Source organism: Apium graveolens, chromosome 6 (assembly GCF_009905375.1).
Source record: "Apium graveolens cultivar Ventura chromosome 6, ASM990537v1, whole genome shotgun sequence".
NCBI lineage: Eukaryota > Viridiplantae > Streptophyta > Magnoliopsida > Apiales > Apiaceae > Apium > Apium graveolens.
In genome coordinates this window covers 243,447,030-243,470,318 of record NC_133652.1, presented here as the reverse complement: position 1 = coordinate 243,470,318, position 23,289 = coordinate 243,447,030, and the positions used below count along the sequence as shown (strand labels likewise).

The 23,289-nt window shown below is 33.7% G+C and overlaps 1 protein-coding gene across 1 annotated transcript; it reads right to left on the bottom strand.

Moving 5' to 3' along the window:
- Positions 1 to 6,781: 6,781 nt before the first annotated feature.
- Positions 6,782 to 7,853, bottom strand: LOC141663997 (uncharacterized). Its single transcript, XM_074469855.1, has one exon. It carries the CDS (start codon positions 7,650 to 7,652, stop codon positions 7,122 to 7,124), a length of 531 nt encoding a protein of 176 aa, XP_074325956.1. The 5' UTR covers positions 7,653 to 7,853; the 3' UTR covers positions 6,782 to 7,121.
- Between the last annotated feature and the right edge of the window lie 15,436 nt (positions 7,854 to 23,289).

Sequence of the window (23,289 nt, the reverse complement as noted above, 5' to 3'; positions counted from 1 at the left end):
CCTTCTTCTTCTTCAGATCCTCCAAATAAGCATGACAGTTCATCTTCCAATGACCTGGTTTCTTGCAATAGTGACAATCACCAACCTTTCGAACACCACCTTTAGGCTTCAAAGCCTTGGTCGGATCAGGTTTCGGATTGGCATTCGATTTAGATCCCATCTTCCTCTTGCCTTTCCATTTACCCTTTCCTTTGGCCATCCCCTTATTCACCATCAACATGGGAGCAGGGGATGCCTTCTGAACGTTGGTCTCAGCAGTTTTCAACATAGCCAACAGTTCGGTAGGGTTCTTATCTATCTCATTCATATTGTAATTCATCATAAATTGAGAATAGCTATTTTTTAAAGATTGCAAAATTAGGTCAATCTGTTGCTCCACAGCAATCGGGGCACCGAACTTGGCAAGGTACTCAATATACCCAATCATCCTTAGAACATGCGGTCCAACCAGATCACGTTCTCCCTGCTTACATGCATGCAACGATTTGAAAGTATCAAACCTCTCCTGACGAGCCTGTCCTTCAAACATACATTTAAGGTGCTCAATCATATCATAAGAATCCATATTCTCATGTTATTTCTGAATTTCATCACTCATGGTCGCTTACATGAGACATTGAACATCCGTGTCATCATCGATATGATTCCGATAAATATTATATTGAGCACGGGATGCTCCTTCAGGGAGAGGTGCAGGGAGAGGGATATCTATGACATAGAGCTTGCGCTCTTGTTTGAGGACAATCCTCAAGTTCCTCTGCAAGTCAAGAAAGTTTGTTCCTGTTAGCTTGTCCTTCTCAAGGACTAATCGCACAGAGAAGTTGTTCGAATTGATTTCCATTTGATATCTATAATGTTTAAAATACATAAGATAAATTAGTTTACAGATGATTATTAAATTATGTTCAAGTGATTATTCATATATATTCAAAATATATATCTCCCACTATTTTATCAAATTAATAGCCCTAACTATTAATTCGGAAAGAGTATCTTCTATATACTTTCTAGTGAGCCAAGATCCAAATTTTTACAATGTTTTAGTTCAGCTTTGGCTTTACTCCTAAAACATGATTCAATAAGGTAAACAACATTTGTCAATTATATCAACTATATAACTCTTGGATAGTTTAGTGGAACAACATTTATTCTTATTTATCCAATAAATCTCACCAAACACTATGCCTCTAAGTTCACAATCCTATTGTGGTAACTTAGTTAAGTTAAAACCCAAAGGTCTAAAAAGTATCATATACTTCAATATGTCGTCCCACGATAGATGGGAGTACTTCGCTCTGGTGAACCCACTCCTTATCGATCTAGGGGTTAACGCGTTGGACATATTGAAAGACATCTAAATAACTTAATATAAACATTAGGGTTTTGTTAGTATTATAACGATCATGATCCCATCATAAAGATATTCCCAATTTTTTATTGAATAAAATACTTCAAATCAATACTCGTCAATGGTTTAATTTCCAGGTAGTGGAGGAGTTACATCAGTCTCGCTTAAAACCCACAGCCTTACAAGTTTTATGAACCCGTTGGTGACAAAATCGCCCCATGTCGGAAATAAAGAAGATTCATATTTCATTCCGTGTTTCATAAACACGAGAATCTCATAATCGTTTGTAAATTTTAAAATCTTGAGTCGTTACAAATTTTATCTTGTTTAGGCATGGCATGGGTGACGTATCTAATACATACATTCATGCATGATTAATCTAATTAAAGCATGCATCATTAACTATTATATCCATACATTCATACATCAATATGTAAAGTACAATAAAGTAAATATGTTTGGTTATGGCCCTATCCTATGTGATCTTTAACAAGCTCATAATAAAGATCAAGGTCAATCTAATGTGGTGATGAAAATAAATACAACTACTTATTACATAACTCTTCTTCTTTGTTTAGACTTCTTGTATGCCTCGTCCTCTTTTCTGAATCACCTCCATTGGATAACCTTCTTGAGTCTTCAATTACATTAAATGATTGAAAGTAAAACTAATCTAATGAACTTACAAGAATAACTCGAGTTACATTCGAGATTTAGGATTACAAAGATTGACGACATGCAAGTCGTATTTAAAACCAAAATCATTACACCAAGGTCGAAAGGCCATAACCATCCACCATGCTCATACAACACATAAAAGCATGTTAAAACACATAATCTGATCTTAATATATCATATTATCTATGATTTAATCATAAAAGAAATATGACAAAAATCAGAAAAATTAGAATCAAATCAGAAAAACAAGAATCACTGTTTACGGGCAGTAAGTGACGTCAAACGCCTTACAGACGAGTCGATGATAACTTTAGCTATCAGTTTTATTCAGACGCTCGTTTACCTATCGAATAGGATATTCGTTTGCGTAAATCGGACACCAGACCCAGATTTCAGCAAATCTGTAGCAACCAATTCAGAATCCGTATCTAATACGATTCTCATAATTAGAATAAACATAAAACATGTATATATCAATATATATACAGATTACATAATCATCTTATGATTATACAACTCATATGAATATCATATATTCAAAACCATACATATACAAGCATATTATTTCAACATCAAATCATGGCGAATCACGTACATGCTCATATATCAAAAACGGTTAAACACATAAACGAATTAAAAACTTTTCGCAAGTAGCTCTGATGCCATTGAAGGGTTTTTAGCACATAAACGCAACGAAAAACGTAAATTTAAATCTTAAAAATCGAAACCCTCTGCAGGATCCATGCGAAAAACAATATTTAATTCGTAGTTCAGTATGTTTACCTTAAGAAGCTTTACGTTAATGGAAAGATTGAGGTCTTGAATGATCACCACGTAGCCCGTCGCTGGAACGATCTACGCCTTGAAGGTATCCACACGAATGATCTCCCGGAGGATGGGTGTGTACTAGCACGTTCTTGAGGCCGCCTTCTTGCTCTCTTTATCTCCCTTCAAGCTGCTAGGGTTTATGTTTTATCAAATAAAATGTGTAACCCTAATTCTATTAGAAAAAAATATTATATAGGCAAGAGCTAATGGGGCTCCAACCCTAAACTGAATTTTAGAGTTATTATTATTAAATTCAAAATTCTAATCATTGTATTATTAAGTCTCACTTAATCATCCAATAACTTAATTTATGATTTAATATTAAATTTGAATTTCCTATTTATTTAATTAATTAAGTCACACTTAATTAATAACAAATAATTCGACTTACTTACATTTAATTTAAATCTGAATTTAAATTAAATAATCCTCCAATCATTCTTTGTGCGACCCTTTAGGTTATTATTACGTTGACAACAATTTTAAATCTAATTTAAAATCATAAAGAATGAGTGACATCTAGTAATACATTATTGTTACCCAAGTAATAATAATTAAATCGGTGATCAATTAAAACTTTCGTGAATAATGTATAATGTAATATAATCCCTTTAGCCTTATATTATAGATCAAACTCGAGGCATGCATTGTGTCATCCTCTGTTAACATTCAATCTTTCTTTCCTTCATCAATGAGTAAACTATTAAACAAATCAGTATTTGAGCACGACCATGTATTTTATAGTCTTACTCAATCAAGAGGCCAATAATATCACTCCTTTAATAAAATAGGGCTAAATCTCATCTAGATCATTCATATTTCTCATACGATTCATAATGTACCCAATGTCTACTTTTATTATTACCCGGTCAAGGATAACTTTTAATAGTATCAAAGTATATTAATTCTCGTATAGAAATATAATGATTTCAGGTCAAAGGACCAATACATCATTATCACTGTGAGATTAACTTATGACACTATAAATATGTAGTATCTCACAATGGGTCAATCCAGCACCATGTATTTAATACATGTGCCTGTGTTTTGACTTTAGTATCACCATACCTATGATCAATGAGATGTGATCATCAGCCAACAAACACACTAGTCTCAATGTATTTATTATCCTCCCTTAACAATAATACTTGACTAGGGACCTTTAGGAATATCAATATTATTCTCATAATCTCATTTCTAAGTCACGTACTTAGAGATATAGATTTACATATCATATTCCAAGGACATTTATTAATCTAACATCTTATCGCAGAAAATAAAGATATAATAAATTACTAAAGAATAATCCATATAATCATAATTAATAATCCAAATATTTCATAATGTAAACATAATAGTGTTGTTTCTAGGGCACAAACACTAACAGGTTGAACAATTAATTTTCCTAGAGAACAAGCTGAACAAGGAAGTTCATCTTGTGGTATGATCTTATGGTGACTAAGAGGATTTCCCGTATAACTTCCTATAATACAATGCATCATAGAAACTCCTGGATGACCAAGTCTATCATGCCACAGAATAAAGGATTTTGGATCAACGATTTTGGGAATAATTATATTGTAAGACTCAATGACCTTTATTTGTGTGGTATACAACCCAGAAGAGACTGATGGTAATTTTTCCAAGATTTTCTTATAGCCTGAGGTAGTTGAAGTGATTAGGAGATATTCTTTTCCACCCTCACTAGTAGTTCCACATGAAAATCATTAAGACGAATATCCTTAAAACTTAAGAGGTTCCTAGTTGACTTGCAAGAGTATAGGGCATTTGATATATGAACATGTGTCTCATTCGGTAGAGAAAAATTAGCATTTTCAAAACTTTCAATTATATTAGACGTACCCGAAATTGTCCATACTTGTGAGTTAATTTTAGTTAACTGAGAAAAATACTTCTGCTTTTGTAGAATTGTGTGAGTAGTTGCGCAGTCAGCAATACATATGTCTCTCATATTTGTGCTCTTTTATGAAATAGTTTTAGTTGATAGAGACTCGTGAGTCAGAATAAGTCGTATCTCTTTCGAGAATCAAGCTTCAGTAGGCAGAGAGTCGTGCTGATAACGTATTATAAATAAACTATAACTATAGAGTAAGAAATGGAGAAGGAAAGAGAGAGATCTCAAAAGTATTATTACTTCTTCTGTGATTGTTCAAGTACAAATGATTAGGCAAAATTTCGATTTATAATAGAGTTTATCAACTATACTAAGAAAACTTAAAAGGTAAGTTTTCTTAGTCAGTTTAACAAAATCTTAATTTTCGTGACAAGCTTCCAATATTAAACTAAGTCTTTCTTGATAAGTATCGCGAGTCTTCCTTAGTAAGCATGACGAATCTTTCTTGTAAGATTTGACAATCATTATTATAATGATTGTTGAGTAACCAGCTCATCTAAACCTTATGGTTTTAGAAAAAGGCCCCAATAGGATCATATATTTAACACTCTCTCTCACTCGAAAGCCCATTTATGGGTCGAAGAGTGGAATACCGTCGTCCATTTTGGGGTATTAATTGCCTTTAGTGTCCACATTAAATTGTGAGAATGTTGGGGGTGGCTGGGAATCGAACTTTAGTTTTCCCGCCAGTCTAAACTCTGATACCATGTTGAGTAACCAGCTCATCTAAAATATTAAAGTGTTAGAGGAAGACCCAATAGGATCATATATTTAACAGAATTATCATTTTCGGTACATTAAGGAAAATGCATAAAGGATTGTTCTTTGTCACCACTGCAGCAAGATCTAGGTTGATAATCACTAACCAAGGTCAGAGTGCTCATTTTAAATATCTAGGTGGAGAATGGCCGTAGTAAAATAGTAACAGTTATCGAATCAACCAAGTTCCCAGAAAAACTAAGGGAGAACCCATACATTTTAGAGTCAGTAACACGACTTCATCAATTCTAGAGGATTTTGATGTCTTGATGCACTTTATGTGAATCGAAGTGTCTTCTTTCTGTCTCTTATACTGATGGCTAATGCCAATAATATAACTCATTAGAAAACAGGACTTAGTACATGTTTGGATGCACTCTCATTCAATTTAAATTAGGTGAAATGGCCGTTATTAATCGGCGGATTGTTTGATAAAAAATGAATATCCATTTATCAAAGGTAGTTTGTTGTAAAAGGTAGAATGTTGGCGGATGCTAACATTCCACATTTCATTCTTTATTTTTTTTATTTCAACGTCCTATTGTTCTTACTAAATATTTCACTGCTCTTTTACTTGAATTTTTTCAGTTTATAATAAAAAAAAAAACTTTTTTCTTTTTGTTTTATTATTAAAAAGGTTCAATTTTATATACCATCATTTTTTGAATGTCCCGTTCAATTTTAAACCTTATTTGAAAAGTTACCAAAATAGTAAAATTTATAATATAAAAATTAAATACAACCGTTACTTTTTTCTACTACACTCGTTTTATACATTAGTCTTGGATTAGAACCAGAGTGGCCTGTTTCTAATTGTTTGTACTTTAGTCTTGAATGAAGAAAGGCTATAATTGAAAACTGGGTAGTCCGAAGACAGGTACTACTACTAGTGTAGATGCTAGAACTTTTTGCATTTCAGTTTAGTCTTAACTTTCTAGTTCTTTCCGGGGGAATGTACTCCAACTACAATGTCTATCGGAGGAATTATGTTGATAACCTATGTTGTTTGATTCATTTTAACACTACCCTTTCTTACACCTAACATCACAACACCAGGGGTCAAGTATAAAAACTCAACTTCACAACATCAGGGTTGAGTGCTAAAACCAAAACCAAATAAAACACAATACATAGAAGCTGCTTACTTGGTCTACAACCAAAGAGATGCATTCACAAATTTAAACGAACCAACCATAAACATGAATCCATTACCCAACTCAAAGCTTTAAAACAAGAAACAACAAACACAAGAATAAGAAGCTAAAGATGATCCATTTCCATTAATACCAAAAGGCCCAATATGATAGTATTTCCAAGTACATACACCATGTATAGCACATGTAACCCCCCATCTACACATTCATAACATAACCCCCCATCCTCTCATTTCTCTTCTTAAACTCAACACATTAAAAATTAACATTAAACATTAAAATAACATAACCCCCCTAAATTAGTAAACTACCTTGAAAACATCCTTCAAATCCAACACTCCTACAACATTAATAAAAATAAAGAGAAAAAACAAACGGGAAAAGACACATTTACCCTCCCCCAACAACACTCTCTCCTATCCCCCAACACCACTCTCTCCTAACGATTATTACCATTAGGACAGTCACGTGCAAAATGACCATCCTCTCCACAACTATAACAAGACCCACCACCACCTCCGCCGCCTCCGCCATACCTCCCACCACCACGTCCTCCGCCACCATACCTCCCACCACCATATCCCCCACCACCGCCATAACCGCCACCACCGCCATACCCTCCATCCCCATACCCTCCACCACCGTAACCTCCACCGCCCCTTCCGCCGCCTCTACCACCGCCATACCCACCATCACCACCGCCTCTGCCACCACCGCCTCTAGTAGTCCCCTGAACCGGACCCTCTTCCGGTCCGGTAACATCAACAGCCTTAGTCCTACCATCGCCACCTTGCTCAATAACATACTCAACACTCTCACCATCTCCTAAACTCCTAAACCCTTCAGATCTGATCGAAGACTGATGCACAAACAAATCATCAGACCCATCTTCAGGAGTTATAAACCCAAACCCCTTCGTATCACTAAACCACTTCACTGTTCCCTTCAGCCTGTTTCCTCCTTCCTCCATCTTTTTGTAGATCTCGAGAAACCCTAATCTCTCTCTCTCCTTATCTCTTTCTCTCTCTGTCTCTCTGGGTTTTGGGAGGTGTGTATTGTGTGAGTATGTACAGTGACCGAGCTTTTATAGTATATCCGAATACGCTGGGATTGGGTCTGCTGTGCCACGTTGGCGGACCGGTAAATGGTAATGGTAAATAAACAGCGGCTGGTTTTTTATGTTTCATCCGACGGTTGGGGTTTGGATTGTTACGTCATTTCAGCCGTTGGATTAGATTAGATTTAAAGATTATTTTTATTTATATTGACAGGTATTGCGCTTGGGTTATGTTGAGCTCAGCAAGATTGAGGAACTCAGTTGTATTTTTAAAATTTACCATGCAAAATATCGTATATATGTTTGTTAAGTATTTCGATATCAGTCTTTATTTTTTCTTATTAATTATACACTTTCTAAATTATTTTTGGGAAATTCTCGATGATATTCTCGTATAATTAGTTTTTTCAAATGATACACAAAATAATTTTGACTTCCATATGGTACCATTCAACTATTATGTCATTTTATACTGTACCCCTATCGTTAACCTCCGTTAATCAAATATTATATTTTGAAGAATTTACCAAAAATACTAGATTTCAAGTTTCTTTTTGCAAAAATACCATCTTCTTCAATTAATTGCGTATTTACTAAACTAAGTTTCTAAATTGCGAAAATACTACAAACAAATTAGGGCTTCCTTCCCCTCTTGAGTTGCAGGCCCCGCAGGGGCAATATTCTGAATGCAACCGAAACTGACATTTAAAAACTGGAACCTGAAATCAGGAATTCAGTTGCATATGGTTACATTCAGTTGCATATGGTTGCATTCAGTTGATTCTATTATGATCTAATGGCCCCGCCAGGGGCACCTATACATCAGTTGTCACTTACAGTTTTCAGTTAGTTGCATATGAGGTTGTATAAGACAATATGGCCTCTGGCGGGGCCTTGCAATCCAAATCCATCAAAATATCACCCAATCCTACAGATATTATATATATATATATTCCAAAAATCTGGTTGAAAATGACATTTGAACATTGGAACTTGAAATCAGGAATTCAGCTACATTTAGTTGCATTCAGTTGAATATTGCCCCTGCGGGGCCTGCAATCCAAATCCATTTTTTTTTAATTATATTATTCTAAAAATTTAAACATATAAATTAGACTAAATCAAATATTGTTAAAATCGGGGTTAGGTTAAAATGAATGATAACTGAACAAAAAAAATCGGGGGCAATCAAATTGAGTGTAATTATGATTCAAAAATCGAGTATCATCTTTGACGAAGTAACAAAAAATCTGATTTGTTTCAATCTGTTTCCATCCGAGTACATGTTCTCATTTCTCTATTTGAGGCATACAAATAATAATTTATTTATGTATTATTTAAATGAACAGTTCAATTTTTAAAAAAATAAAGCATTAGGACAGAGTCTCGATTCTTATTTTAAGATTGGTTCTCATTTAAATACAATTACTCATGTACTAGTTTTTAATATATTTTTTCTTAATGAGGTTATTTAATTCGGCTTTCGGTTTGAACCAAAATAATTATTTTGATTCATTATTCGAATATGATATTTCTCCTTATTCGATAATTAAATTATAGTCTGGTTATCCAATAACCGAAAACATTGCCCTAATATAAATTTATGATTTTTAACCTCTATTCATTAATATCATCTATATCACATTAATCATCTATATCATCTATATTTACGAAAATTATCAATGGTACTATTCTAATATTGACTTTTCCGAATAATACCAAAACTATAACATTTGACTAGCGGAAGTTAATGACAGGGGTACAATATAGAATGATATAATAGTAGAATGGTACCATCCAGAAACCAAAACTATTTTGTGTACAATTTGGAAAAGTCAATTTTAAGAGGGTACCATTGAGAATTGTCCATTTTTTTTTATTAAAATAAATTTGAGAACTTTAATACTTTTTCCATCCATAATATTGAATTTTTTTATAAAGAAATTATTTCCTTAATAAATGTTCATTTATGTATTCAATGTAAATATATAAACAAATTTTCAAATGTATAGTCTTGTTTTATCGATTTTAATACAACTTTACTACACTTGCTTAAAACTACTGTAATAAATAGGGGTAAATTTGAAAACTACAATAAATAACTGTATCTGTTATTATCTTAAAACTTGTACGATATACAGATTCTTTTAATATCGTATATTTTTTTAATTTAATCTGAATCAAAAATTTTGATATTTGATCATAAAATTGAAGTAGATAATTATATAATTATTATTTTATCAAATAAAATTATCCATGTTACTTTCTAAAAAGAATATGATTTGGTTAATCTTATAAGCTTCATGAAAAGATTTCATGTCAAATTGTTAAAAGTTCTGAATTTTCTTGTTTAGAAATTTATCAAAAAATTCATTTCATGTACTCATAAAATTATTTGGCAAAGAATCAAGTCACTCTCTTGCTCTTCCATCTAAACAACGACTAAATAGCCTCAATCTGACGGTCTCTTCAAAAATACCATTCAACTTGAAATTATCAATAATCTTAAGAAAAAATCTTTAATGAGCATTAGGATCTTCACCTGAAAAGTTATTGAAGTGGTTGTCCTTAATAGCATGCATTGTTGTTGAATCAACATGAATATTATTTGGTGAAATAGATGGTCTTGCTATACTAGAGTGAATGTCATCATATAAAGGCATTATGTACATTTTCAGTCACTGTGGATGACTGATTCCTAGATTCTTTAGCTTTCTTTTTATTCCTTCTTGCAGTTATCTTAATCTCTTAATCAAGTGAAAGAAGTGAAGACAAATCAAGTTACACAAACAATGTTAAACTCCTACAAAATAGAACAAAACAATATTAAATAACTTGATATTAAACTACCAAATAATGTAATGATATTAACAAATAAATAATTAAAATTAGTTCCAGCAGCGACGTGAAATAATATTAGCTAATTTATAACTCAAATGTAAGTGCATATATCGTAACAAGTAGTATATTAATTCATTCCTAAGAGGACTAAATCTAAGATGATAAAAACTATACAATATTTTTCTTTTAATCTAAGTCAAATAGAAGTTCTTCGCAAGTATAAACTAACTGTCATAATATACCAAAATAACACAAAAAAAAAATCCGAGATCAGCAAACCTAGGCATATAACTTCATTTTGAGTATTTCAATAACCTACTCACATCTTCTTCTTTTTTGCGTTTCAATTGCTAGTCTAAGACATCTACTAATCGCAAGAACGTTTTAAATCTCAAGTGATCCGAATTTATTAACTAATTCTTATATCATTACCCAGAATTTAAGTTTCTAAACACCATTAATTACAAGCTTATATTAACTACCAAAGATGATCGAGTATATTTATATATGAACCACAAATTAGTATAAAACTAATTCCTGGTTATAGTGATTAGGCCATAATTTATATTGTCTTTTCCTAGTCAACCTAAATTACTAAATCAAGTCCAAGATTGATCATTCGTTGAAGAGAATTACTACATATCACTATAAATAATTATAATAAATACCATAATCTAGAAGTGAAAAATTTTCTATATAAAATCACAAGAATTCACTACAGACCTGTAAAAAATTTTAGTTCCACATCACAACAAAAGAGAGTTATAAACATGAATACATACTATCAAGGTTACAATCAAGAAAAGTGAGGAAGAAAAGATAGAACTCTTTAATTTGATTTTCCTCCATAGATTCTCCTCTTGATTGCATCCTGGTTCTTCTTCATGTGTTCTTTCTCTCAGTTTGCTTGTGTGTAAAAGCTCTCTCCCATCAAATGTTTTTCCATACATATATATATATAGTTAGAATGGGATTTTTCTCCCGCCATGCAAGGTGTCGACGATAATTTTATTTAAAAAATATCATAAATTTATTAATGAAAACTAAATTAGCAACTAAAAGTTATGTTACCATTTTTGGTGTTTAAATATAGTGGTTGACTTTGCAAGAATTTTTTTTCCTTGTTTTAAGGAAGAGAAATGTAAGATCAAAAAGTTATGAAATTACGGGTAACATAGAATATGAAGAAAAAGAAGTAAATTATGTATTGAAAAAGAAATTTAAAAGATAATTTATATCTGAAGAAGATTACAATAAAAAATTGAATTATTTTATATATTTACGGAAAAAATATAAAAATATTTTAGGGGTTTGTCGAGAGTGGATGTTGTTTTTAAGGTAAATTGTTTGTAATAGTTTGGAGACCTTTTCGTAGTCGTTCATGTTGCAAGAGAATTTTAATTGTTTGGCATAATAAACGAAATGTAATAGTAATAAGTCGGGAAATTATTTTTAATGTAAAAGCGGTAGAGAAAGGAGGTAATGAAAAAAATATGAAAAAGTGTAAGTATAATATATGGTTGAGGAATATTACAGATTATTTTAAAAATTTATTGCATTAACCATAAAAAGCACAATTAGTAATCAAAAACAATTTGCACCGTTGGAAGTTGGCAATAAACTTGTGGCATCAAGTTAAAGTTGGTTGGGATTTAAAATATTGACCAAATTCAAAAATTTCTTGGGCTTTGTCTAAAGTGGGTCTTGATACGTTAAATTGGATGTAACTGTTGGAGGCCTAAAATGACTCCACTTTAATAACCGTTACAAGCCTCGTCCTTATACTAAAAAGTAACATGTACTATTATTTTTACCCCTTCTACAAATTTCATTGTTCTTTTATTCTTCATCCTCGTGTATAAAACTTAATTGTCTTTTTTGTCTGTTCCTTAGTTTTTCCCCATTTGGCAATTTTTGGCCTCATCCTCTTTATTACTCAATTCTTTTATTTTGTTATCTTTACTTGCACTTAGTTTGTCCTACTAATTATGACATGTACATTCTATTTAATTCTCACTTTAGATTAGCAGATAAATGACTTTATTATCTCAGAGGACTTTGTTTAACATTATACAATGTAATGGCTGCTATTTTGTTTTGCACATAGTTTAGTTGCTTATAGTGTTTGAAAATTGAGTAAATGTATATAATTCTGTGAATAACTTTGGGCATAATTATATAATTATTTTGTCGCGGACATGTACTTATATGTCAAATTTATGAAACTTATCACTTTTATAGATCCTTCTTCGAACAACTTGGCTAGTTTTGTGTTTAATATATTTATGTAACATATAAGTGTTGAAAATATTCGTTAATTTTCTATTGCAATTTATTATTTGTTTATATAGTTATATGAAATGCAACTGTTGTAGATCATGTTGTGCAAGACATGCATGTACAATAACAAGACTAATTCAAATTGACAACTCTAAGTAAGTTATATTGTAATCTATGTTTTGCATTTTGTATTGTAATATTTAAGTCTGTAAAAATGTACAAGAGTAGACTGGAGTCTTTTTCTGCAAACAGTATCAAGCCTAAGAATTATATATGGAAGAAGATCAAGAAGACCATGCCTCAGAAGAATTATGAAGAAGTTTGGAGTTGAATAAATCTGTTTTGGGAAAAATATTCTAAGTCAAGATCTCTACAAGTCACAGATTAAGTGTTATAGAGAAGTCATTCGAGAACTACAAAATAACTTATCGACAAGTCAGGAAAAGCTACTAGAGAACTCAGAGATATCGACAAACCAATTTGAAGACATGAAGAATGGAGATATCGACAAGTCATTTCTTCACTAGAGAACTCTGAGTTATCGATAAGCCAATTTGTCACTAGAGAACTCTGAGTTATCGATAAGATAATTTGTCACTAGAGAACTCAGAGTTATCGATAAGTCTATTTGTCACTAGAGAACTCTAAGTTATCGATAAATCAAAGTGAAGACATGAAGATGAGAGATCTCGACAAGCCAAATTCTCTTATAGAGAACTCAGAGACCTCGATAAGTGAAAACAACTATAGAGTGATTAGAGATCTCGATAAGCCAATACACTTATCGAGATGTCGAGTGCTCTATATACCAAACTGGAGATCTCGGGGTAAAACTCAAAGTACAAAGTGCAGACCAATTCAATATCCAAGATTATCAATCAACAAACAATCTTATTAATTGGATTGACAAGTCTACAAAAGCAGCTTGAAGAGTACAAGATCAAAGGCCAAGATTAACTGGCAAAGTAAAGTCACAGGCGTGCAAGATTAGCAACGATACACTAAGTCTGAAATAGAAAGATTTGATTATCCAAAAATAGGGTTTAGTACATGCTAATGCATGCTGTGTAATAACTAGTGTTTACTGTTCTATAATGTAAACACTAGATGCTTTGTTAGAAGTAACAATTTAGATCTGAAAAATCTTGTATTCTCTCAAGTAAGAAGCTAAGCTCTTTACCAACAAAGAGCCTAGAAATTTTTTAGCAAAATATTCTTAATTTTAATATAAAATTAAGTGAGTTTTGAAAGATTTGTGTTCACTGTTTTATTTGTCTAAATTCAGTACTAACAAAATTTACTACAAGATTTTAATTTACTTTGTTCACCATAAAAAACACTTCAAGAAAAGCAGAAAAACACAAACACACATGAACCCCCCCTGTGTGTGTGATTCATTATCTAACAAGTGGTATCAGAGCAAAATCTGAAAGTAAACAGATTCAAGATCTTAGAAGAATGAATATACAGAAAATCAGTAGCATCAAAATCCCTACTTTTGATAAGACTAACTACACTCTATAGAATAAGAAAACGTTGTTGTTTATCAGTATGGCCAATCCATTATATATTCAGATTCTCAATAATGGACCTTTCACTCCTATGGTAAGAGTTGAGGAATCTACAGATGGAGATATGGTCATTCCAGCTCATCATGCTCCTAAAGATCCTTCAGAGTACACTGAGCCAGAGAAAGAAAAAGTCTCCCTAGACAGTGGCTTGTAGCTGATTTTGATATAGTCACTTGACAATGTAATGTACAATAACATTGTCAACTGTGACACTGCTAAACAGATCTGGGAGAAGATTGAAATACTTTGTGAAGGAACAGAGGAAGTTAGGTCAAATCAAAGAAGGATACTGATTTCATAATATGATGGTTTTATGGCTAAGCCAAAGGAAAATATTATTGATGTGTTTAAAAGGTTTAACAAGCTGATTAATGACTTGCAGCTGCATGATAAATATTATGAAGCTGAAGAAGTGAACTTGAAGTTTTTGCTCACACTCCCTAACCATTTGGAACAGAAAATTTCAGCAATTAGAGAAGGGAGAGACTTGAGTAGAATAATTCTGGAAGTTCTATATGGAATCTTAAAAACATATTAATTGGAAATGATTCAAAGGAAGTCATTAAGGGCTAGTCAAGGGCATGTTGTAGATGGATCAAGTGCTCTAATTATCAATGAAAGCCAGACCTCTAATGATGAGCCAAGATCCCAAACTCCAGTTGCCTCAATTAGTGAGCAAATAAACAATGATTCACTGGAACAAGTCATACTGGAATTGGAAGAAGATGAGTTCTACATCCTGGATGAACTTGATGAGCTAGATCAGTCAATGGCTTATCTGGAAAGAAAGTTCTCTAACATTAGAGTAAAGAAGCCAAGATTCTTCAAGGGTAAAGGACAATCAGTCAACAAAGACATCAGCTGGAAAGGAAAAGGGAAATACACATCTGATAGCAAAAATGGTTACAAAACTGGATCTGTTGAGAGATCAAAAATAAGGTACTATAACTGTGATGAGCTAGACCATTTTGCTACAGAATGCAGGAAACCGAAGAAAGCAAAGAAAGACAAAGTATATCTTGAACTGCAAGCAAAGTATGAAGCTCTTCTGAAGAAACAGAAAAACAAAGCCTATATTGCAGAGGGAAAGAGTTGGGATGATTCTGATAATGATAAAGATGAGGAAGTTGGAAATTATGTACTTATGGCCTTGGAGAAAGGAGAGTCATCCTCATCAAAAATACGGGTACCAACTCTTACCACCATTGATTTAAATGTGAGTCAATATAAGGAAACTGTTGAAAAGATGAGCGTAAAAATGTTTCACATTCATACAAGCATGGTTGCTGCTAATGAAGATGTTAGCAGATTGACAAAGATAAATGAGAAACTTGAAAATGAGAAACAAGAAACTGAGTTGTTGCTGGTAGAGCTTGATGTTATGAAACAAGAAAATGCTTATCTGAAGAACAAGCTCAAGTGTGCAAATGAGATTGAAGTTGGTTAAGGGAGAAGTTAGAAAAGAATGAAGTCAAATTGAAATCTTTCAGGAATGTATCTGAGTTGGTTGGACAAGCCATGTGCAAATATTGCCACTGGTCTTGATTATGATGCCTTGAACAGCAAGAATAAAGATATAGGTGAAAAAGGGAAAACAAATGAAAATGAAGATGTTCCAGCTATGCTGAAAAAGGTTGGCTCACCTATATTCAAAGCATGTGAAGTAGATTTCAGTGAAGAGGAGTTGATCATAAAGCAAGAAATTGTTGATGGAGACAATGAGAAGAAAAATGCAGAAACAGCTCAAACCTTAGAAGCTGAAAAGAAGCTCATGGATAACCAAGATTCCAAGACAACTGTCAAGGAAACAAAAACTGAAGATGTAAGAAAGAAGAAGAAGAATAGAAATGGGAAGATTGGGATAAATAAAAGCAACAATTTTGCTTATGTTGCAGATGCTCCATGGAAGAAATGTGAAAAATGTGGATCTGTGAATCATCTAACTCACCTTTGTAAAAAGGTTGTTAGCAAGCCAGTTGAAGAAGCCTGCAAGTATAATAAAGCCAAAGTAAATGATCCCTATTCATTTTATGATAAGTTTGATTGCATTCCCTGTAACTTAAAAGTAATGAAAAGTTGCCACAAGCTGAGAGTAGATCTCAAAGAAGCCAATATTAGATTTACAGCTGCAAGGGAAAATGCACAAACATCTATGAATGCTATTATTTCTGAGACTTCTAACTCTACTTCTGCTAAAGCAGTGAACAAGAAGAAATTACCCAACACTTATTGGGTTGCTAAACACACTTAAAACTCAGTGTGTGAAGGGCAAAATGAAGAAGGTCATATGGATCATATACAGTGGATGCTCCAGGCATATGACAGGTGATAAGGCCCTGCTATCACAATTTGAGGAGAAGCCTGACCCTTTGGTGACCTTTGGAGACAACAACAAAGGATTCACAATGGGATCTGGCAAGATTATTTCTGGAAATGTTGTCATTGATGATGTAGCATTGGTAGCTGGTCTTGCAGTAAATCTTCTCACAGTCAGCTAGTTTGCAGATAAAGGTTTTAAAGTTCTATTTGACAAAGAAGAATGTATCTTCATCAGCAAGAAAACCAATAAAGTTGCTCTAAAAGGAGCAAGGAAAGGAAGCTTGTTTGTTACAGACTTGGACTCAACAAATGAGGATGGAATTTGTTGCTTCTACACCAATGCATCCATAGAGCAAAATAAGTTATGGCATAAGAAACTCTCACATCTAAATTACAAGGCAATCAACACTCTAGTCAAGAAATAGTTGGTGAGAGACATGCCAAAATTAGAGTTTGCTCAAATTGAAGTATGTGAAGCCTGTCAGAAAGGAAAAATGAAAAGATCAAGTCACAAGTCAAAAACTGTGAATTCCATAAGTGCACCATTGCAACTTATTCACATGGACTTGTTTGGACCAGTGAATGTCTTATTAATTTCAAGAAACAAATATGCACTTAAGATGGTGGATGACTACTCAAGATACACATGGGTAGAATTTATGCATTCTAAAGACGAGGTTCCACACATCATAATTGAGCACATAAAGAAGATAGAGAAACAGGCTGAAGATCAAAACCGTGTGAAGAGACTGAAAAGTGATGATGGAACAAAATTCAGAAATGCAACATTGAGTGATTTCTGTAAAAACAAAGGCATTGTTCAAGAGTTCTCTGCTGCTAGAACACCTAACAAAATGGGGTAGTTGAAAAAAAGAACAGAACATTAGTAGAAGGTGCAAGGATAATGCTGCAATATGCCAATCTGCCAACTAGTTTTTTGGAAGAAGCTGTAAATATTGCCTGCTACACTCAAAACAGATATCTCATTAACAAGGTTCTTGGAAAATCACCTTAATCAATCATGTCTAAGAGAAAGCTTACTGTGAAGCATCTTCATGTGTTTGGAAGCAAGTGTTACATTTTAAAAGACAACTCTGAATATATGGGAAAATTTGACTCAAATGTCTTTGAAGCAATTTTTCTGGGATATTCATTGGAAAGAACTGCCTACAAGGTCTATATAATTGATCAAAAGAAGTCATGGTGAGCACATATGTGACTTTTGATGATGACAAGTGTCCAGGATTGGATTTTTTAATGATAATGAAGTTAAAGCCCTTGCATTTGAAAATATCAACATTAATAGTGATTCTGATGAAGAGGATGAAGGAAATGCACAACTGATGATGAATGAAGAGACTAATGAACAGGAAAATCACGAAAATAGAAGCTCATCTCATACACCTGAATTTGATAGCACAAACTCAGGAGAAGAAAGAGAAGAAGAATCTACCAGTCATATAAATAATGAAGAAACTGATGAAGGCACCAGTCAACAAACTCATACCAGAAAATGGGATAGAAGTCACAATCAAAATACAATAATTGGTGATACCAATGCTGGTGTAAGGACTAGAAGTGCAACTGCTAATGAGTGCCTACATGCATGCCTAAGAAAATTGAAGAAGCTCTTATGGATCCTGATTAGATATCTTCCATGCAAGAAGAGCTTAATCAGTTTGAAAGAAATAAAGTTTGGGAGTTAGTTCATGCACCTATGAACAGAAGTGTAATTGGAACAAAATGGGTGTTCAGGAACAAGATGGATGAAAATGGTATAGTTACCAGAAACAAGGCAAGGTTGGTTGCAAAAGGCTACTCACGGGAAGAATGAATTGATTTTAATGAAACTTTTGCTCCAGTTGCAAGACTTAAAGCAATAAGGATTTTTCTAGCATTTTCTGCACATTCAAACTTCAAAGTATACCAAATGGATGTCAAGAGTGCCTTCCTAAATGGTGAGCTAGAAGAAGAAGTTTATGTGCAACAGCAACCTGGATTTGAAGATCCAGAATTTCCAGATTTTGTGTATAAGCTACTCAAGGCTCTAGATGGACTAAAGCAGGCGCCTAGAGCTTGGTATGACACACTGACAGATTTTCTACTTAAACATGGTTTCACTAGAGGAACAATAGACAAGACACTCTTCTTCAAGCTGCATGGTGGTGATATGATCCTAGTTCATATTTATGTTGATGATATCATCTTTGGTTCTACTAATGAGAAGCTGTGTCAAAGATTCTATAAGCTTATGCAGAGTAAATATGAAATGATTATGATGGGGAATTAGGTTACTTTTTTGGACTTCAAGTCAATCGAAGAAGTGATGGAATCTTCATCAACCAAATTAAGTATGTTAAAGATTTATTGAAAAAGTTTGGCATGATTGATTGTTCACCTACATCTACACCAATGTCTATAGCAACAATGTTGGATGAAGATATAAAGGGCAATAGTGTAGATATTTCAAGCTATAGAGGAATGATTGGATCATTGCTTTATTTGACTACAAGTAGACCATACATCATATTTACAACATATTTGGGTGTAAGATTTCAAGTCAATCGAAAAGAATCACATTTGATTGCTGTGAAGAGGATTTTCAGATACTTTAAGGGGACTTCAAACTTGGGATTATAGTATCCTAAGGGAGCTGGTTTTGAAGCTGTTGGATACACATATGCAGATTTTACTGTATGTAGGGTTGACAGAAAGAGTACTAATGAAAGCTGTCAGTTTCTTGGACAGAGACTTGTATCCTGGTATAGAAAGAAACAACAATCTATGTCAACTTCCATAGCTGAAGCTGAATATATAGTTGCTGGAAGTTGTTGTACTCAAGTGCTTTGGATTAGAAATCAGCTAATGGATTATGACCTAGTGTTACACAAAATTCCAATCATGTGTGATAATACTAGTGCTATATCTATTGTAGCTAATCCAGTTAATCACTCTCGGACAAAACACACTGATGTAAGGTACCATGTTATTAGAGAACATGTTGTAAATGGTACTATTGAGCTCATTTTTGTTCCAACAAAAAAATAATTAGCTGACATTTTTACTAAACCTTTGGATAAAGCAACTTTCACTAGACTTGTAGGTGAAATTGGAATGTTAAATTCTTCATCCTAAGGCAAGAACTCAGCTAATGTATTACAGCAGATTAATTTCTAGTAAATCAAAAGTAATTTAATTTAAATTAACTGAAATAAGAATTGTAAATATTTCAAAAATCTCTGCATATTTATTTTTCAAAATTCAAAATTCAGCTTGGATTTTTTCAAATTCTAAAAAAATTGTCTAATTGTTGATTTATATTTTCAATATATAAAATTAACACAAGGTAGAATCAAAATGATCAAAATTATATAGAGAACTGAGTTCTCGATAAGTCTAACTGACATATCGACAAGTCATTTTAAGACTTCTCGAGTGAGTTCTCGATAAGTCAATTTACTGACTTCTCGATAAGCTTTATTATGACTTATCGATAAGTCATTGTAGAGTTCTCTATAAGTGATTAACTCACAGAGTTCTCTACAAGTATCATTTTGGACTTAAAAATAACTCAGAACTAAAATAATTTATTGGTAAAATACTTTTGGCAAAATTATTCTGATTTTATTTTGATTTATTCAAATAAAAATTGGAAATAATTCAGTCCATTTTGGACAAACTAGGTACTTATTTGACATCTCGATAAGTTAATTTTTAGTTCTCTAAAAGAGTAAATTAAAATGACTTCTCGATATGTAATTCACCTTAAAAATGACTTCTCGATAAGTATATTCCAAAAGTCTATTTTTGACTTCTCGATAAGTCATTTGCTTTTACTATAAATACCCAGACATCTCGATACACATATACTTACGCCTTCGAGAACTCTAAGTGACCTAGCTTTTTCAATTCCAAACCGATTTCTCTCTCGTTTCAAACCCTTTCTCACTAATTTTTCTTACCCATTCAATCTTACTCAACAACAATGCCCCTCAAAAATGTTAAAGTTGTAATCCCAGAGAAAGGAACCAACTATATTTATTTCACTGATGCTAACCAAGCCCCTGACAGTTTCAAGGGGTTAGTGAAATTTTTGTATGAATCCTACCTTGCAGGTGCTTTAACAGATAACCCAGTCCTATACTTGGATGTTCTGCATGAATTCTGGACAACAACAGTGGTGAGAACTGTTATGCTTGACAACTCTGTGTCCTTGGTGGTGACATGTTCAATTGGATGTCAACAGATAGAGTTTAATAAACAAGATGTGAATGCAGCTTTGGGTCTTCCAACTGTAAATCTAGTGGAAGTGCCAACCCAAGATGAACTAACTGAGTTTATGGACTTCATCAACTATGGTGGAAGAATCAACTTAGCAAGCTTGAACAGAACAAACCTAAGGAAGGAATGGACCTTTGTGTTTGATTCTATTGTAAGGGCCTTCACATGTAGGAAGACAGGATATGACAATATATCAAGTGTGGTGTAGAAGCTGGTGTTCTCAATAGCCCATAACAGACACTTGAATGTTGGTCTATTGATCCTGGAAGAACTTGCAACCAGGATGACCATGCCCCAATCTGCTAGAGGTAAGCAAATTTTCTTTAATAGATTTATTATGTCTACTTTAAATCATAAAGTAACAGACATACATTTGTTGAATGGTATAGACAACAGTAGCATAGGCAATTGTAAGCAAGTGTCCAAAATAATATTTGGTTCACTTACTACAAAGAATAAGGTAAATGTAAGTCTGAAAATCACTCCATTCATGATGAAGAGGTTTAGGACTTACCTTTACCCTATGCCTGATATGAGATCAAATGCTCAACCTAGTACAGCTATGGTCCCTGAACCGGTAGAAGTTCAAATACAGGAAAACCAACAGGGGCCTTCCCAAGCTGAGACCATTTCTTCAAAACAAATAGTAGCTAGGAAACCAACCACTTCATCTCTCAAAAGGATGAAGTGAGTAAAAAGAAGAGAAAGGAGATAACCCTTATAGTAATGAATGAGAGTGGTGAGGAACAAATACAACCTGAGTCACCCTTGGTTTGAAAAATAAAAAAGGCTAAGAAAACTGAGTTGACCACTCAAGCCACCTCTGTATCCTCTCAAAAGGATGCAGTTGTACAAATGGGGACAAAACAGATTCTAGAGACATCCTCTCAACATGATATTTCTATTGAAAAGAACATTCTCCCAAATGCATCTTACAGTTGTACAAATGGGGACAAAACAGATTCTAGAGACATCCTCTCAACATGATATTTCTATTGAAAAGAACATTCTCCCAAATGCATCTTATAAAGAGTCTACACAACCAACACTTGAACAAATCCAAGTGTATGGTAGGAGAAATAAGGCTGACACACACAAGGAGAGCACATCCCTTGAAGCTCCCTCATTCATTCAGGGGGAGCTTCCAACACTCAATCCTAAACTTCAAACTCTTATCTCTAATATTTCTTCTTCCTATACTGAAGCACTTGAATCAAATCCTCAAGTGTTGCCCCGATCAAGTGACTTGGTTCAAGAAACCTTGCTCACCACCCAAACACCTCATTTAGATGGTGAGAGGCTACTAGCTGGGGTAGACCTTGATGACACCATCAAAACCATGGGGGATTCATCAATTTTTACTGAAGACCCCATGGAGGTCACAAATGCACCTTTATGTGTAAATCAGTCTTCACAGACTGCAAGGTTTGAGGGTAGTACTCCTAAGGAGGAGCTATCTAAATCCTCTCCAATTTAATTGGAGGTTCCTGTTCCAGGAATAACTCCCCTCAAAACCCTGGCTGAAATTGCTTTGACAATTGAAACCGAGAGTGCAATTGCCAATGATCCTGTCATAGAGGAGGAAAGAATAGCACATTCAAGTGACAGTGTGGTGCAAGACACATAAGGGTTTGAGATTGTTGTAAATGACAGTAGCACAGTCAAATCCCCTCCAATTCAAATGGAGGTTCCCACAACTGGTGAGGAACAATACCCTGTCATAAACACAGAGAAATCTGTGAGTCAAACTGTGACTCCTATCACAGGTGGTTATGACCCTACATTTCAACCCTCAACCTCTCAATCTCAACACCCTCACCTCATCTCCCAATGGTTGCATACAGCTGAAGCTTAACCAACAACTGTGGATGATCTTCTAGTGGATCAGTTGTCTGAACTTGCTCACATCTCTCAACAGCTGCTAACCTCAGATATGTCTACCATGATTACCAAGCCATCATGCTTTCATATCAAACAGATGTCCAAGAACAACAAGTTAAAATTGTTAATGAAGCTGAACATGATGGAAACTGTGATGCTTGGCTGAACAGGGACTACAGTCTGGAGATGGAGGATGTTTTGGCTAAATTCAGGGAAGATTATCTAACCATTTTGGGAAGCAATGCTAAAGCTCTAACTCCTGGTGAGGTTTATGATGCAATAAAAGAAGTCTCCAAAGCTCAACTTAAAGCTTTCCATCTCTTTGGAAAAGCTCTAGCAATCAAGTTGACTGTTCATGAAGACAAAATAATGGGAAT

Coding starts and splice junctions, on each gene's coding strand:
- LOC141663997 (XM_074469855.1), bottom strand. CDS start 7,652: ATGGAGGAAGGAGGAAACAGGCTGAAGGGAACAGTGAAGTGGTTTAGT.